This window comes from Myotis brandtii, unplaced genomic scaffold (genome assembly GCF_000412655.1).
Source record: "Myotis brandtii unplaced genomic scaffold, ASM41265v1 scaffold187, whole genome shotgun sequence".
Classification (NCBI taxonomy): Eukaryota; Metazoa; Chordata; class Mammalia; order Chiroptera; family Vespertilionidae; genus Myotis; species Myotis brandtii.
In genome coordinates, this window is record NW_005356944.1 from 4,885,603 (window position 1) to 4,903,515 (window position 17,913).

General features: G+C 46.2%; 1 protein-coding gene across 2 annotated transcripts in view; it reads left to right on the forward strand.

Moving 5' to 3' along the window:
- The window catches only part of KIAA1549L (KIAA1549-like ortholog), a 175,523-nt gene that overhangs the window by 99,540 nt on the left and 58,070 nt on the right, over window positions 1–17,913 (forward strand). For both annotated transcript variants that reach the window (XM_014538162.1, XM_014538163.1), the window contains exons 10-12: window positions 78–229; window positions 6,604–6,775; window positions 14,326–14,489. In XM_014538162.1, the coding sequence (XP_014393648.1) occupies window positions 78–229; window positions 6,604–6,775; window positions 14,326–14,489 (488 nt within the window). The remainder of the gene's footprint in view (window positions 1–77; window positions 230–6,603; window positions 6,776–14,325; window positions 14,490–17,913) is intronic.

Sequence of the window (17,913 nt, forward strand, 5' to 3'; positions counted from 1 at the left end):
AGGGGTGGAGGGGGTTGTGGTTCTGAGTCAGCAGGGAGCCTGTCCGCTGAGCAGCCCTCTGCCTTCTGCACCCGCAGTGCTGCAGGGCGTGGACAATTCGCTGGTGGGTCTGCACAACCAGAGCTTCGCCCGGGTCATGGAGCAGCGCCTGGCCCAGCTGTTCATGATGTCCCAGCAGCAAGGCCGGCGGTTTAAACGGGCCACCACCCTGGGAAGCTACACCGTGCAGGTGGGTGCGCGCGAAGCCTCTGGGGTCTTCTCGTACCTGGGGGAGGGGGTGTGTGCTGCCTGAGACTAAGTCATCATGCTGCGTGCAGAGGAGCGGGGACACTGCAGACGGACCGAGCCATTTAATCAGCGCTGCTCTCAGGGTGCGGGTCAGGGGTCATAACATCAAAATAACGGGTGAGAGTTAGCTACTCTCACTACTGGATGATAAGGAAAGGAGGTTTCGGAACAAATGCTGCACGCATGCAGGTGTTTATTCAACAGACAGTTGTAAGGAAGCAGGCACAGGCTACTCAGCAACCTGTTCCGTGGACTGGGTGAAGTCCCAGCGCTCGGGACTCCCAGGCCCTCTCACCACCACCGCTGTGAATGGCAGATGCACCCATCAGCATTGCAGGTGCCGGGTTCTGTTTTCCTTATTTAGTCAGTTTGGACAAGTAGAGCCTTGCAGGCTTATAACAGCCATGTGGCCACACAGGGATTTAGGCTAAGGAGCCGTAGCAGATGCTGTTGGTGCTCTGCCCAGATCCCCTTTCCGTTTCTCTCAGTGCCAGCAGCCACCTCTGAACCTTTACGGAAGGATTGCTCTTGAGATGCAGGAACCCACCTAGCCCACACCATGGTGGCCGGAAGTGCCTGGGGATTAATTAACCAGTGGAGTTGGGGTATAAATACCCCAGCTCCCTGGTCTCTTAGCTAGGAGAATTCGGAAATGTATTCTTTCCATCACTTCCAGAGCTTTCCCACAGAATTAAGCTTTCATTACCCACTGTGGTAACTGGCTTAATAACACACCCTCTTTAACTCCTTCCCCTCGCCCCCCTCCCCCCCCTCCCTGCCATCACCTGCTCACCTTCTGCCAGTTCCTCAAATAAACTATAAACACTCAACTCTTCTGAGTCTGCTCCTCAGGACCCTAAGGGCAGACGGTAGCCATCCCCAAAGTGGGGACTGTAAGCCTCTAGATCAGCGGTTCTCAACCTGTGGGTCGCAACCCCTTTGGCAGTCGAACGACCCTTTCACAGGGGTCGCCTAAGACCATCCTGCATATCAGATATTTACATTACGATTCATAACAGTAGCAACATTACAATTATGAAGTAGCAACGAAAATAATTTTATGGTTGGGTCACAACATGAGGAACTGTATTTAAAGGGCCAGAAGGTTGAGAACCACTGCTCTAGATTCTTTACCGGGTTCAAGCAAGAGTCAGACTGTCTCTAGCGTATTCTAGCCAATCCACACGTCTTGCATAGCCCTAATTTCACCAAAGGAGAACCCATTTCTAATGTTTGTTATGCTAAGTAGCAAAACTCCATTAAGCAGGATAACACATTACAGAAGGGCACTCCCGGTAGCTGCCTCCCAGTGGAATTCCCAGTTGGAATCTAGCCCACTGCCCTGGAGTGCGAACTCCTGATTGTCAATTCACCACTCGGCAGGTGTAAGTAAACCCAAACATACATGCATGGCATCACACTGTCTATGAAGAAGCAGCGAGGAAGCGTTTGAAAGGAAGTTACAGGCATGACCACAATCTGTCTGCAGATCATGCCCCAGGCAGTCTTGTAAGTACAAAGAGCCCCTCTCCTGTGGAGTCAGCTGTGCCCCCGAGGGCGACTCCAGGCCTCTCGTTCACAGTGGGTGACTTTGGTCCCTTGTCCTGTTGGATGTGGCTTTGTTTCTAAAGGTCTCTGTGGCCTGTGACAGCCTGGTCCTGAGGTAAAGGGAGACAGTTAATTTCGCCGGTTAATTTTGCCGTGCCTGGCTGGTGATTTCCCCTCTGTGGGTTCCGTGTAAGCCCTGTAATTCACACTTCTCCAAACAGCAGAAAGGAAGTCGCTCAGAGGACAGTGACAAGGGATTTGCCTCCGCTGAAGCGGGAGGCAAATTATTTACTAATCACACCTACAATCTTGGTGTGATTAGCAAAGCTAACAATCTAACAACATTCTCTGCGTTAAAAGGGGCCCCCAGTGAGATGTGCGTCTCTCTCTTCTGAGTACCCAGTGTGCTCGGCCCCTCTAGTCGCCAGAAAGGTCTGAGCGAAGCAAGTAGGGATTGATTTCTGCAAATCCCTGATTTGCAGGGGCTGTAGATCACCTTCTAACATTACCCTTGGAGAAATCTTGCTAAGAAGGATTTGCTAATAAATTGAAATGGAGTGAAGTTATTAGATATTTGAAAGCTCATTCACCTTCTAACTGGTTGTACGGACACTCGCCCCACCTCTCCCCTGAGGGACAGGAATAACGTGCCCACGTTTCGCAAGTAACATTCATTCCACATGTAGAGACCTTCCTTTGGGGAGCTGCTTATTTTAAAAGATGAGCCACTTTCATGAATATGGAGATGTAGAGGTCTAGAATTTAAAGATATTTCTCTAGCAGGTATATTTGAAAAAGTGAATCCAAAGAAGAAATTCACTAATAAACATTTTTTTATTTTTTATTTCTTGTTAATCCTCAACCTGAAGATATTTTTTTTCCAGAGAGTGGAAGGGAAGAGAAGGAGGGGGGAGGAGGGGACAGAAACATCGATGTGAGAGAGACACATGGATTGGTTGCCTCCTGCAGACACCCTGACAGATTCGAACCTGCAACCCCGGGATGTGCCCTTTGATTGGGAATTGAACCCGCGACCCTTCCATGCACAGGCTGGCACTCTATCCACTGAGCCACACCGGCCAGGACCAAGAAACATTTTCACATGTTTGACTCCATTTGTCATGAAAGTAATGCAAGTTTTAACTACCACAAGATTACATTTTCACCTACCAAAGATCAGTGAGTGGTACTACCCAGTGTTACGGAGGATGCAAGGAAATGGGTACTTTCTAAGTGTCAGTGGGTCTGACCTTTCCGGAGGGCGAGTGAGCAATTTAGACAAGAACCTTTTAGATGGTCACGGACTTTCTCCTAGAGACTCATTTTGAAGAGAGAGGTAAACACGGAGACCAAAGGGGGAGAGCAGTGCTTTTCAGACGGTGTCCAGGAAACAGTCCCGTAAGGTGCCTTGGCAAAGGCACTCTGGCCCCGTGAGTGTGGGTAAGGCTACGTTCTGTAGCCCCTTCTTGATGAGTCCTAAGGCATATTGGCAAACCAGACACTCTAAAAGACCAGTAGCAAAGAAATCGCCTTTCCACATATTATGTGGTTTCTACATTTAAATGCCAACAAGACCCTTGTTTGGTTTTTTAAAATATATTTTTATTGATTTTTTTACAGAGAGGAAGGGAGAGGGATAGAGAGTTAGAAACATGAATGAGAAAGAAACATCGGAGCAGCTGCCTCCTGCACACTCCCTACTGGGTATGTGCCCGCAACCAAGGTACATGCCCTTGACCGGAATTGAACCTGGGACCCTTGAGTCTGCAGGCCGACGCTCTATCCACTGAGCCAAACCAGTTAGGGCAAGACCCTTGTTTTTAGTAATATCTACATTTCCACACTATTATAGAATTTTATAAAAATGGAACCCTACAATATGTTCTCTTTTGTATAAAGCTTTTTTGACTCAGTGCAGTGTTTTTGTTGTTGTTTTTAATCCTCATTCAAGGAAATTTTTTTACTGACTTTTAGAGAGAGAAGAAGGGAGGGAGGGAGAGAGAAAGAGAAACATCGATCGGTTGCTTCCCATACATGCCCTGACCAGGGACCAAACCTACAATGTAGGGATGTGCCCTGACCCGGAATTAAACCCATAACCTTTTGGTGTACAGGATGGCACTCCAACCAACTGAGTCACTGGCCAGGACTCAGCGTAGTATTTATGAGATTCATCCATATTGTTGCTTATTTGGAAGTTTATTTTTGTTATTGTATGAATATACTACAGTTTACTCATTCTTTTGTTGATGGATACCAGGGCTTTTTCCAATTTTTAGCTTTTATAAACAAAGCTACCATGTTCATTCTTCTACAGGTCTTTCTCTGGCCATGTGCTTTCATTTCTCTTAGGTATATAATAGGAGTTGAATTGCTGGTTCGTGGGTTGGTGGATGTTCATTCTGTAAGAAACTGCCCCATCCTTTCCCGAAGTGTACCGTTTTATACTCCCACCAGCCAGATGTGGAGTTCCAGTCACTCCACATTCCCATCAGCACTTCTCCTTTTAGCCATTCTGGGGGGTGATAGTGGTGCCTCAGGGCTTAAATTGAATTTCTCTACTGAGCATTTTTTTATATGCTCATTGTCTACCTTGCTTTGTGAACTGTCCGGTCAGAGTTTTTTAAACCCATTTTAATTGGGTTGTTGTAATATCTATTTTTTTAAAATATATTTTATTGATTTTTTGCAGAGAGGAAGGGAGAGCTATAAAGAGTCAGAAACATCAATGAGAGAGAAACATCGATCAGCTGCCTCCTGCACATCTCCCACTGGGGATGTACTCGCAACCCAGGTACATGCCCCTGACCGGAATTGAACCTGGGACCTTTCAGTCCGCAGGCTGACGCTCTATCCACTGAGCCAAACCGGTTTCGGCAGTAATATCTATTTTTAATTGTTATAAATAGCATATATACCAAGGGGTATAAAAACATGTAGAGTTTAAAGACCACTAATAAAAAGAACCACGACTCAAAGGATGAGAACATTATTCTTAACTTACCAGAGGAGCTTTTTATGTGTCTTCTTTTACTGTACACATTTCCTTTCTTCTATCAGAATTGAATGTGCCTGTATTTTCTGTATACATTTTACCAATCACGTGTATCCCTAGACAGTACGTCATTTGGTTTTGCCTGTTTTTAAATTTTATATTCTGTGATTTGTTTTTTGTTTTGGGTGTGTGTGTATGTGTTTTGTTTTGTTTTTGCTCAATGTCAGACTTTTGTATTCAGCCAAATTGATGCAAATAGCCAGAGTTCATTTATACTACCCTATAACATTTCATTATGTGACTATACCATACTAGAATAGTAGAATAGTAGACTACCCATTCTATTAGTGAATTTTGACTTTTTAGTGTTTTTGCTCTTAACAATGCTGTTGTAAACATTTTTTTGTAATATCTTTCAATATCCTGTAAAACTCATAATCTGTAACATATACTTTGGAAAGACACTATACTGTACCATAATGTCTATTAGTTGTTAATTATAATAGTGAAAAGTTGGTAGCAACCTAAGTGTTCAAAATGGAGTTTAGTTAACGTGTATGAGGCATGCATACAGTAGAACATTATGTCAGTATTAAAATGTATGCTTTAGGTATTTGCAGTGATTTCCAGTTGTTAATTACAGTGCTGAAAAATGAGTAACAATTTAAGTGTTTAACAATAAAGGATTTGCTAAATAAATGTATGAGGTCTGAGTTAGAATGTAGGAATTGACATTTATGCTTTTGTTATATTTAAGGTCATTTAAAGATACAAGTAAAAATTGCAGTATGTTATACTATAGAGAGAGTGCTATAAATAATTTTGTAAAATAATAAATAAGAGGTTTGTGTGGGAGAAAACAAAGAATAGAAGCAAATACTCCAAAATGAAAATAGTCATTAGCTTATGGTGGAGGGAGTACAGATTGTTTTTATTTTGTTTTATTTCTTGATGCTTTTCTGAATTTTCAGATTTTCTGTAGGGAATATGTGTAACTTGTATCGTGGGAAAAAGCAACAAAGGTTATTTTAGAAAAAGAACTTTGAGTCTCCAGGTACTGCTTTTATCATCGGACTTTTGAATTGCAGACATATAAGTTCATTCCCCACCCCTCTCTAGCAATTGCAGGAATTTGTTTTTTTGTTTTTTGTCTTTTTTTCCCCCCAACTCTTTTATTTTTTCAAGAAAAATGATTTTAAGTGTAATAATGTTAAATGCAATAAACATTAATGTTTCAAGAAAAACTTTTAAATATAATAATGTTACTTGCAATAAACCTTAGTATTTCAAGAAAAACGATTTTAAATATAATTATATTACATGCAATAAAAATTAATATTTCAAGAAAGAAGGATTTTAAATATAATAATATTACCAAAACTGTACAACCATAGTATAATTTTGCAGGAATTAGAAATCTTGCTTGAGAATAACCTGACGTGCCCTGAATTAATGTGCAGGCCTATTTTTAAATGAGGCCAGCGTTCTCTGGAGGCTGGAAGACATCTCCATTTCAGCGTTTTCTTCTGCAGCCTCAAACTGTGCTGCCCAGATGTTCATATTTCCTCCTCCCTGTCTCCCCCGCCAGCGACAGCAGGGCTTCTTACGGGTTTGGTGATAGGGAGGTACATTAAGGTTGATGTCTGAAATGTACACTGGGTCCACTTGGCCACGGAAGGCTTCAGCAGCCAGGAGAGAGCCTACCGATTGCCCGAGGGATTGCAGGGTCTGTGCAAGATGCCCTATAAACATGGCCTCTTTTTTCCTGAAAGATGGTGAAGATGCAGCGGGTGCCGGGACCCAAGGACCCAGCGGAGCTGACTTACTACACCCTGTACAACGGGAAGCCTTTGCTGGGGACTGCGGCTGCCAAGATCCTGAGCACCATTGACTCCCAAAGGATGGCCTTGACCTTGCATCACGTTGTCCTCCTGCAAGCTGACCGTAAGGGGATAGTCTTTCCATTCATTATTTTTAACGCCATGAAATGTTTCCTGCAAATGAAAGTGATTCCCTAAGCTCCTGTTAATGGACCCAGAGAGAAACATTTCTGTACTAGAAGCTTTTTAAATCAATCAGCTGTGTTTGAAGCAATAGGTTTTGGGTAAGGGATATGTTTTCAATATTAGAACAATAGTAATGATATTGCTACACCCAGATTCTACCCGCTCTTCCCCCTCAGTGAATAGCTAGAGAAATCACCGTAGCTGAGATCATAGTTGTCCGCTGGGGAATTGAAGATAATTTGGTTCACTAAGTATCTGTAGAGTCCTACGTGAACTGCCTTGGTGCTGGAAGACATACAGAAATGGCCAAGAGCTGGGCCCTGCCTTTAAGGAGCAGAGAGGGAGCTAATGCAGGATACAAAGGCGTGGACTGCAGGGAAGTGCTACAAGGGGGCAGTGTGATGCTGGCGTCAACCCAGGGAGGTTCGCTCTGAAGGGGCATCTGAAAAGAGTGAACAGAGAAGGGAAATTAAAAATAATAGCTGCCTCTTTGAATACCTTCCCCTGTGGCAGCTGCTATTTTCTTTTTAAATATATTTTTATTGATTTCAGAGAGGAAGGGAGAGGGAGAGAGAGATAGAAACATCAAGGATGAGAGAAAATCATTGCTCAGCTGCTCCCTGCAGGCCCCCTACTAGGGATTGAGCCCGCAACCCAGGCGTGTGCCCTTGACCTGAATCCAACCCGGGGCCCTTTAGTCCACAGGCCTACGCTCTATCCACTGAGCCAAACCGTCTAAGGTGCAGCTGCTATTTTCATTGCTTTATATAGACTTTCTCACTTTTTCCTCTCATTGGGGCAACTTTATTCAGCTGCAAATTACAGATGAGGAAACCGAGGCTCGGAAAATTAACTAACTTGGTCAGTACTGCAGAACTAGTACCGTGGGGCCCTTTAGTCCAGAGGCCTATGCTCTATCCACTGAGCCAAACCGTCTAAGGTGCAGCTGCTATTTTCATTGCTTTATATAGACTTTCTCACTTTTTCCTCTCATTGGGGCAACTTTATTCAGCTGCAAATTACAGATGAGGAAACCGAGGCTCGGAAAATTAACTAACTTGGTCAGTACTGCAGAACTAGTACCGAGGTCGCCAAGATACGAACCTGTCTGACTGCAAACGTGTTCTTAGCTGTAGCACACGCTAAGATTTCAGCAGAGAGAGGGGAAGGGTGTATTTTCCAGAAAGAGGGAGCAGCATGAGAGAAAGAATGGAAGTGAAAAGCACCAGGTGTGCTTGAAAAGCAAGGAGTTCAAATAGCCCGGAGTGCAGAAACCCGAGGAGGAGTTGATGGGCTTGGAGATATGTATTGCTTCAGAGTCTGGCCTTGGTGGGAGGGGAAGGAGACTGTACATAATACGATTCATTTACTGGAGATTTTTATCTGGCTCGCTGTCTCTTCTGCATCACTTCTCCTGTCCTAGTCCATCCTCTACTCTGACCTGTCAGTGCTGTGGCCTCTTCACTTCTGTTGAAGGCCTGGGGAAGGGGCAGAAAAGTGAGAGCTGGTTTTATGTACAGCAAGAGGTGAATGGACTGTCAGGGGGAGTGGTTGAGGCTGAGGGGACTTGGCTGATGGCGGTTGAAGGGGAACAGTGGAAGGTATGAGAGCACAGGTGGGAGAGAGATCGTATCAGAGAAGATGCATGGAGCCTTTTGGAAGTGAGAGTCCAGGGGCCATCTAGGGGACTGCCCAGAGGTGTGGCTACGACTCCAAGAGCCAGACTCCAGACCCTGTTAGCCTGGCTCCAAAGCTGCTGTCCCTCAGCCTTGCTTCTTTGTCTCCGAGTCCACGTGGTCCTCTCAGTTCCCTTCTACCATGATTCACAGTCTTCGCTCCTTTTCTCTGTTTCATAGTTATGTCCTCTCGGACTTCGCAGGTGCTTCCCAAATAACTCAGCCTCAGTCACTTTGTCATTAATGCACCGTCCATACCGCAATTAGAATCACTATCTATACTTTGGGAAACACAGATTCTGATCTTACATCTACTCCATTAAAAGGTGTATATCGGATGGGTCTTCGCTGTTCACAGAATGAAATCCAGACCCTGTAACAGGGGTCTCCCAAGCCCTTCACAGCAGGCACTCCGCCAATGTTCAGCTCACTTCCCAACCTGGTCTCCGGGCTGCTTTTCCAGCTGTACCGCCTACTTTTCTCTCCTTCCTGCCTAATGCTTCAGCCACACAGGAGGATTCATCCCTCACTTTCCCTGTTCCTCTGAAGCCTTCCTTGACCCCTGAAGCAGAGCCCACTTCCCCCAGTCCTTCTTCGTTCCAGGGGCTTCCATTGCCCTCATCATATTGAGCAAACGAGTTGTTGCCGCTCTCTCCCTCTTGAGCCCTTTAAAAGCAGTTGCCACATCTCATTTATCTTTGGACATCCAGCCCCAACATCTGTCTGGCTTTGTTCTTGTGAAGGCAAAAGACCAACCTTTGCTAAATGCCTGTGCCAGGCCCCGAGGGAGGCACACAGTTGGAAGAAACCAGCGCAGAGCAGTTGAGAGCAGAGACTTTGCACTAAGACAGACCTGGATTCACCCCACCCCCTGCTCTTCCACTTTGTAGCTATGGAGCTCAGAGACCAATGAATGACCTTCCCTGACCTTCATTTTCCTCATCTGTAAAGTGGTAATATAAAAATCAGACCTAGTAGAAATACTCAGAGGACTAAAGGAGAGAATTATTGCATGGAAAGGGCTTAGTACATTCCTGGGGCACCTACTAAGCATTTACTCAGTGGTGGGTGAATGTCTCATTTATCCACAAGGTAGAAGGACTAAAGGAGAGAGGGAATGAAGACGGAAAGGTGATTTGAAGGTTAAGAACCCATATAGTAATTCATGGAATAGGGTGCTAGTAATGAAAGTAGAAAGGGAATTGGAGAGGAAAGGCATTTTTAAAAGGGTGAAGTAATTTATTCTGTCTGGGCCACGTTGAGTTTAAAGTAATGAGATATTAAGGGGTGCTTTGAGGATATCTAGGAGGTGCTGATAAAATATTGAGGGGGTATTGATGGGATATTGACTGCTGAAGTTAAGAAAGTTGGAATTCAAGCCTGGATCTCAGGAGAGAGGTTAAAATTAACACTAGATTTTGAGACTGTCCCAGATACAGGATAGAGTTAAAATCCCAGAGACAATCCGAGTCCATGGGGAGAGAGATAGCTAGAGGACAGACCCTGGGAAATGCCTCCATGCCCAGGATTGGATGAGGAAGAAGCTGAGGCCAGTGAAGAAGAGAGGAACAGAGATGTTTTAAATCCAATTTTCTCCTAATGGTTTTGAAACCAGCCTGCAATGTGAATCTGAGGTCAGCACTTTGAATAGTCACAGTGTTGAATGAACACCTTGTCCCTCTGAGGGGGGTGTTAACATTCTGTTCCAGTGTCTTCTTTTTTTTTATTTAATTTTTTGCCATCACCATTTATCCCCTCTATGCCCTGGTATACCTGCCCCCTCCCCACACCACTATCACCACTCCCCAGTCACCACACCATTGTGGTTGGAGCATTGGCCCGCCCAACAAAGGGTCATGGGCCTGATTCCCGGTTAATGGGCATGTACCTGGTTTGCAGGTTCTGTCCCAGGTCCCAGTCTGGGCCCGTGCAGGTGGCAACCAATCGATGTGTCTCTCTCAGATCAATGTTACTCTCTCTCACTCCTTTCCCCTCTCCCTTATCTCTTCTGCTCTCTCTAAAAATCAATGGAAAAATACCCTCCGGTGAGAATTAACAAATAATAAAATAAAATAAATGGCCAGTTCTGGGTCAGTGTGCAGTGCCCTTCAGTGGAGCGTGCAGTGACACTCGACCCCCATCACCTCTAGGTAATGAGGCAGCAGTGAATTCTAAAGAAGCGGCTGCGTTTCCTATGAAGGTTTCCATCTGCTCCCTGTGCAGGATCTGGAGTGAGAGGCCTTCATAGTGGTTATCTAGCTGATGGAGTAGAAAAGATTCTCCCCACACAGACCCAGACCAGAGCAGGAACGGGTTTATCTTACAGGACCATCAGGCATTTATCCCAAAAACGTCATTTACAGAAAGCAAGGGACTCATGATCATTCATTTTTCAACAAATTCATTTTTTAGGCGCCTGTTATGTGCCTGGAACTGTCCTAGGCACTGGAGATGCAGCAATGAATGACACAGACAAAATCCAACCACGTGGAGCTCACATTCCTGAGTGGGCAGATCAAGTAAACAAAACACATAATATGCTAGATGCTAATAAGTGCCATGGAGAAAAATTAAGCAGGGAAAGGCTAGGGGATGTCCAGGAGATAATGGTTGTGATTTTAAATTGTTGGGGGGAGGGTGTCACGAAGAGGATCACTGAAGTAGTAACTTTGGAGTGACCACCTGAGGATATCTGGGGTCAAGGTTCCAGGCAGAGGGGAGGGTGTGAGACCAGCCAGGAGTCACTGAGGGAAGCAGCAGTGAGGCCAGAGGCCCCCATGAGCCTCATGGGCCACACCCCGAGTGGAATGACAGCCGTGGGGTGGTTTGGGCAGGAGAGCAATGTGGGCGGAGCGCTCACAGCTGCTGGGCCCTGGGCTCGGCCCTCCTCCCCACCCACTCACACCAGTCACGAGCTTTCACAGCCACAAAAAAATGAGCAGGAAACGTTTTTGAATAGATTTCTTCCCCTTTCAACATTTGTTCCATGTAAGAATAATTTATTTTTAGTTTAGATTATGTGGATCCTTTGACCTCATTCTTTCTGACAAATACGTGTGTGTGTGTGTGTGTGTGAACTCAGAACTGACTTCAACTGTGTATTTCATGGAAATGATTTTTCATAAAAGCACCTCACCCTTTGGGACTCAGTTTGCTCACCTGCAAGTTGGGGATAAGAAGAGCCCCAGGCAAAGGTCCTATCACAGTGCCTACCGCACAGGAGAGGCTCAGAACATTGTCTCCTTTTCCTGCCCTTCTCTACTGCAGTTCTTGGAAGTTAAATAACCATTTGTTTCTTTTCACCTCTGTACATGACTTTGTAGTTCTAGATCATCTTGCCAATGAATATATTGTGTTTGGATGACTTCAGTTGACCTCACTTTACTGTCTCTTTGACTGTTAAATCAATTTATTAATGTACATAAGATAAATCAATTCTCTCCTCATTTAAATAGAGGTGAAAGGATTCTACAGACTGCTCTGAGAAGGAACGTATCCACCAAAACCATAAAGCTGAGTAAGAGCAGAACACATGTCAATATTTCATTCCTGCTAATGAAAAAAATTAGATGTATGTTTAGCGTATCATGTTCTACTGCACTCTACATTTTCCTTTATCGGGATAGAATAGCACAGCCCCAAAAGAGGCATATTGGTATTTTTCACAGTAGGTCTAAGCTTTAAAAAACGTTGAAGGCATAAAACTATAAATACCAAATTACTAAAAGCAGCAGCAATTAAATGTTTAATGTCAACAGAAGCACATTATCTAATGAGCTGTTTTCAGAAGTTAATAATGTGATTAATCACCGATTGACAGAAACTGGGGAAAAGAAGTTCTTTTGCACTAACAGCACTTCAGACCTAAGTGCTGCCTGGTGAGAGGCAGATCTTGGCTGTCACGACACCAGTTGAAGTCAGGGGGTGGTTGCAGTCAGAGAGACAGGCGGGCTGGCTCCCCGGGCAGGTCCTCACCATGGGGCACTTACCGGCGGGTCTTTATATTCCAGAGTCTGGTCCTCAGCTCTGCCAGTCTAGTTCAGCAGGATCAGGAGGGTCAACTCATGCTAACCAGACTTGCCAAGAAATTGATGTATAAACCAGATTGGCAGTATGTCTATTTAAAATATGGATTAGAACTATCAAGGAGGGGGTATTTCTCCTTTTAACTGCCCATTACTCTATCCTGTATGAAAATCTGCATGGGAAGCCAAATTGCAACAGGGGTAAAGGTAATTCATTTAGATTGTCATTCAACTTTAATATCCTCCTATCTAATAATAGACAAACATGGTAATTGACTATACCATCGCTATGCCTCCCATTGGCTAATCAGCGTGATATGCAAATTAACCACCAACAAAGATGGCGGCTAATTTGCATACTGCAGGCAGGGTGTGACAGTGCCATCCCGCCTGCCCTGCCGCCATCCAGGCCTGCTATTTGCCACTCGGGGCGGTGGGGGCGGGACAGTGCCATCCTGCCTGCCCTGCCGCCATCTGGGCCTGCTATCTGCGACCCGGGGTGGCGGGCGTCCTGTGTGCGATATGACCTGGGGTGGCCGGGCGGGGCAGCAGCAATTGGCCGGCCTGTCCGAGTGTCTCGGGTGTGACCCGACCCAGAGCAGCAGGGCGGGACAGTGTGGCTCCTGTATCACCCCAGCTTCCTCATCACAACTCCCTTGGGGGCCTAAGCCTTTAGTTGGACATCCCCTGAGGGCTCCCTGGCTGCCAGAAGGATGTCTGACTGCAAGATTAGGCCTGATCCCCCGGAGAGTGGGCCTAAATCGACAGGTGGACATCCCCCAAGGGGTTCTGGACTGCAAATGGGCGCAGGCCAGGCTGAGGGACCTCCCTCCCCCCGAGTGCACAAAATTTTGTGCACCGGGCCTCTAGTGTTTTCATATGTCTCTTGGCCTTCCTTATGTCGCCTGGGTCCCAGGTGCCGGAGGAAAACCGGTGCCAGCAGCCAGGGGAAGGGAAAGCCTATTGCACAAATCTTTTCGTGCAACAGGCCTCTAGTATGTATGTGTGTGTGTGTGTGTGTGTGTGTGTGTGTGTGTGTATATATTGATTTCAGAGAGAAGAAGGGAGAAGGAGAGAGAGATAGAAACTTCAGTGATGAGAGAGAATCATTGATCGGCTGCCTCTGCGTGCACCCTACTGGGATCGAGCCCACAACCCGGGCATGTGCCCTGACCAGGAATTGAACCCTAACCTCCTGGTTCATAGTTGACGCTCAACCACTAAGCCACACCAGCCGGGCCAGCCGGATCCTTTTGACTAGACGGAAGCATTTCCAAGTTTCCCCAGCCAGCCATTTGGGAAGGTGGAAGGGAGGTTTCCACTGGTTACACTTTAATCATTGCTCACTCAGAGGGTGAGTTCACAACAATATTTAGAGTCCTCTCTCTGTGGCCTTTGCCTTCTGATTCCAGCACTACTCTAATGCTTAGCAGATTTATTCTCTCTTCTCTTTTGATTCATGGACATCACCAATGAGGAAAATTGACATGTCTCCATCTTCCTCCTCCTCCTAGTCATAGTGAAGGCTAGCATTTTATTGAGCAGCTACCAAAGCACCACGTGTCTCGTCTCACTGACGCCTCTCAATGTGATAGCCCCATTTTACAGATGAGGAAACTGAGACTCAGAGATCTTGAGTCACTTGCCCAAGGCAAGAGTCTTTCTGATCCCAAATCCTCTTAACCATCCCAAGCCTTGGGACTGGGGGGTGGAGGGAGATTTCTCTCCGGTGGCCTTCCCCTTCCCATTGCTCCTTGTCATGAGCTTCCTGTGGCTCTTCCCCGCAGCCGTGGTGAAGAACCCACCCAACAACCTGTGGATCATCGCCGCGGTGCTGGCGCCCATCGCCGTGGTCACGGTCATCATCATCATCATCACTGCCGTGCTCTGCCGGAAGAACAAGAACGACTTCAAGCCAGACGCCGTGATGAACCTGCCTCAGAGAGCAAAGGTACGTGGTGGCAGCGGGGAGGAGGGGAGCAGGAGCCCGGCCTGCAGGGCGGCTCCGCCTGTCTTCCCTCTCTTGGCTTTGGAGACATTGAAGTACCTTCAGAAACATCCTAACAAGCCCTGCTTTTGAAGAAGACCCTTTATTCATTAATTTATGTGTTTTAATGTTTAAAAAATTATGGGAAAATGTATATAACTAAATTTACCATTGTGACCATTTTTAAGCGTTGGTAAGTAGAGTTACTTTATTGCACACCCTTTAATTTTATAATCAGGACATGATAGCTAATGCTTATCTCCCGCTCACTCTTCGCCAAGTGCTATACGTAGAGCAGCTAATCCTCACAGCAATCCTAGCAGAAGGGCCCTTGTTTTACAGAGGAGGAAACTGAGGCACAGAAATCTGGGTAGACCTCATCTCTGACACCCTCTTTTTACAAAGATGTGACTCCTTCAAGATCGCACAGTTAGTACATAGCAGAACTGATAGAATTAGGTCTCTTGGCTCATAAGACAGGGCTCTTTGGGGCACCTTAGACCCTCAAAATATTCCTTCTTCCTTTGGCCAGAGTGGCTTATCCTCAGAGGCTGCCATGATGGGCAAGCTGCAGAGCCTCGGCCAGTCCGCCGTCAAACTCCAGTGGCTCCAGTGAAGCCTGGCCAGGAGCCCCATCCACTCTGCTGACTGGGAGGGAAGTGGACGGAGGAAATTCCAAAGGCTAATTTTCCAGTCACGTAGCTCCCTCCATGATATTCTGTAAAGGAAATATAATAACCTCCAATACCCGATGTTTAAGTAATGTCTTACAATTTGTGGGGCTCTTCTAGGTCTGTCACCTCACTTGCTCATCACAGCAACCTTGTGAGGTAGGTGGTAGTCAGGGAAGGTTTTATTTTATTGCTAAAGAGAGACTGTGGGGGCCCAGCCAGTGTGGCTCAGTGGTTGAGTGTCGACCTATGAACCAGGAGGTCACAGTTTGATTCCCGGTCGGGGCACATGCCTGGGTTGCAGGCTCGATCCCCAGTGTGGGGCGTGCAGGAGGCAGCCAATCAGTGATTTTCTCTCATCATCGATGTTTCCATTTCTCTCTCCCTTTTCCTTCCTCTCTGATTTATTTTAACTGAGGGACTTGTTCAAAGTCACATAACTCTCAGCAGAGGGGCGACTGGGGCCCATGTCTGAGTCTTTGGGCTCTTTTACTTTATACGTCTCTCTGAACCCTGGGCTTTGGCAGGTAGAATCCCCTTCCAGCTCTGAGCTTCCGAGCTTTGTCCATCGGCGCAGGAATGAAGCGGTGAATGGAATTGCATATCCATTGGAATGCATGTCATGGAGATCATTCTTGCTGGGTGATCAACCCTCACTTCAGGCAAAGAAATCAAATGAATTTGATTGTTTATTAAACCAATTCACTTGTTGAGAAGCTGCAGCCTGAGCAGACGCCCTGATACGGAAGAGCCAAACCCCGAAGAATGTTGTTCTGATTCTGTTGACAGAAAGCAAGCTGCTTCCCAGATGCATCACGATGTTGGTAACGATCCAAGCAGTGAAAATTGAAACTGTTCCAAGTAGGGGTACTTCATTTCCATCGGAGCTTACTTACAACCTGAGCCTCTCAGACACAGCAGTAATCACCAGAATGTAATTGCAGCCCAGTCCAGGGATGCAAAACGTGCCACACTGAGGTCGTAAATGCCACCTTTGTGTTATAGGTGAAGCCAACATTTTATTAATTTGCCAAGATGAGTTGGCCGGCACATGATTTCAGCATACCTTCTGACTTGCAAGCCACCTGAAGTTGGAACAGATTAATGTTTGTGGGTTCTCGTAGCCCCTTTTTATGTTCCTACCCGGTCATTGTGCTGATGTTGAAAGTCGGGCAACTCTGTGTTGCACGAGACGATTGAATTCACCTGTGTGTGGTGATGCTGGTTGTTTTCTCCCTCAATGAGGCTGGACTGTGTACCTTGATTGCCGAAGCCCTTTGATCACGGGGAACCAGGGGGTGGAAATCTTTCTTACCGCATCCTTTTGCCCTTGCGACCCAGCGACACTGCAGTGTTTGCGAGAGGGGAGCCACCTGCATCACTTCTCATGCCCCGTGTGTGAGCAGAATGCACTGAATGCCAAGGGACGGGGTGGAATGAGAAAGTTAGCCCTTGCCACCAATCCATAGGCCAGGAGGGTGGTCTCCCAGTCTCCTGGACATCACTGCGTCTTTAGAATGCAGGCCACAGTGCCAGAGGGCACTGGGGATCTGGCTGAGACTCAGTGATAGACTTAACACGCTAACAGGAGGTGATATGGCTGTCCTGGGCGCTAAGGCCAGGGTGTGAGGCCCGTATCCTTCAGAGACAGACCCGTCACCATTGTTGTCAACTGGGCTTTGCAGGTAGAATGTTGAGAGGATGATAAACGCAGGAGGGCCAGGCAGTCACCTCCTTTCTTCCTCGCTCCCTTCTCTTTACTCTTTGTCATTGAGTTCACAGCCTTTTCCCAGTCGTTCTCTTCATATACTTGAAGGGAACATGGCTCTGAGGGACAGGTAACTTAGGAGACTCTAGTCAGGGCCGTATCTGGGTGTACATGGAGCTCGGGGGGCCTGCAGTGGTTGGCATGGCCATCTGCTCAGGTGAGGTCAGTCACCCCCAAAGATGCCCAGCTGTTTCCCCGCTCTCACATACTCTCTGTATGACCTGTACTTAACCTCTTTGTGCCCCAGTTTCCCCATCTGTGGAAGGAGGATGGTAGGTGGTTGTGAGGATTGAGTTATGTAAATTACTTGGAGCTGCGCCTGGTATATAATAAATATTATGTACAAGTTGGCTTTTATTATTACAGTGCTTTCCTCTTAAGATATCTGGGTAACGCGTCTACTTTTGAAATTGTTAGAGATAATTTGATTTGGTAGTTTTATAAAATTCAATGACGTAACTATAAAGACTTCATGATGATGCGTTAAAGGGATTGGGGATCGCTAGTTGTATCTAATGGGGAATTCATCTCGGGCAGTTTCTTTGTTGGAGGTTGAAAGATCACTACCCTGTCAGTCAGAAGAGTAAGGGACTAGGAGTCTTTCACCACTTAGCTTGTGATCTTGGGCAAGTCACTGAACCTCTTTAAGCTTTTATTTTCTTACGTGTAAAATGAAGACTGTGATGTTTGCCCTGCTTACCTCATGGGACTCTGTGAGGACAAAGTGAGGTGTCAGCGTTTTGCAGGCTCTAAGTACTGAACATATGCAGGGGCTGTTATTAACCTAATAACTATGACCACCTCTTGTCATTCCTTAATGTCTTTATTTCTGCTTACCTGTTATCAGCCCAGGCTCCTGAAGTATCCAGCGGGGAACTTCAGCCCAACGTGAAGGGTGAGGAGCCAAATCCAGAGAGAGGTGGGGGTAGGGGGAGAGGGCCAGAGACAG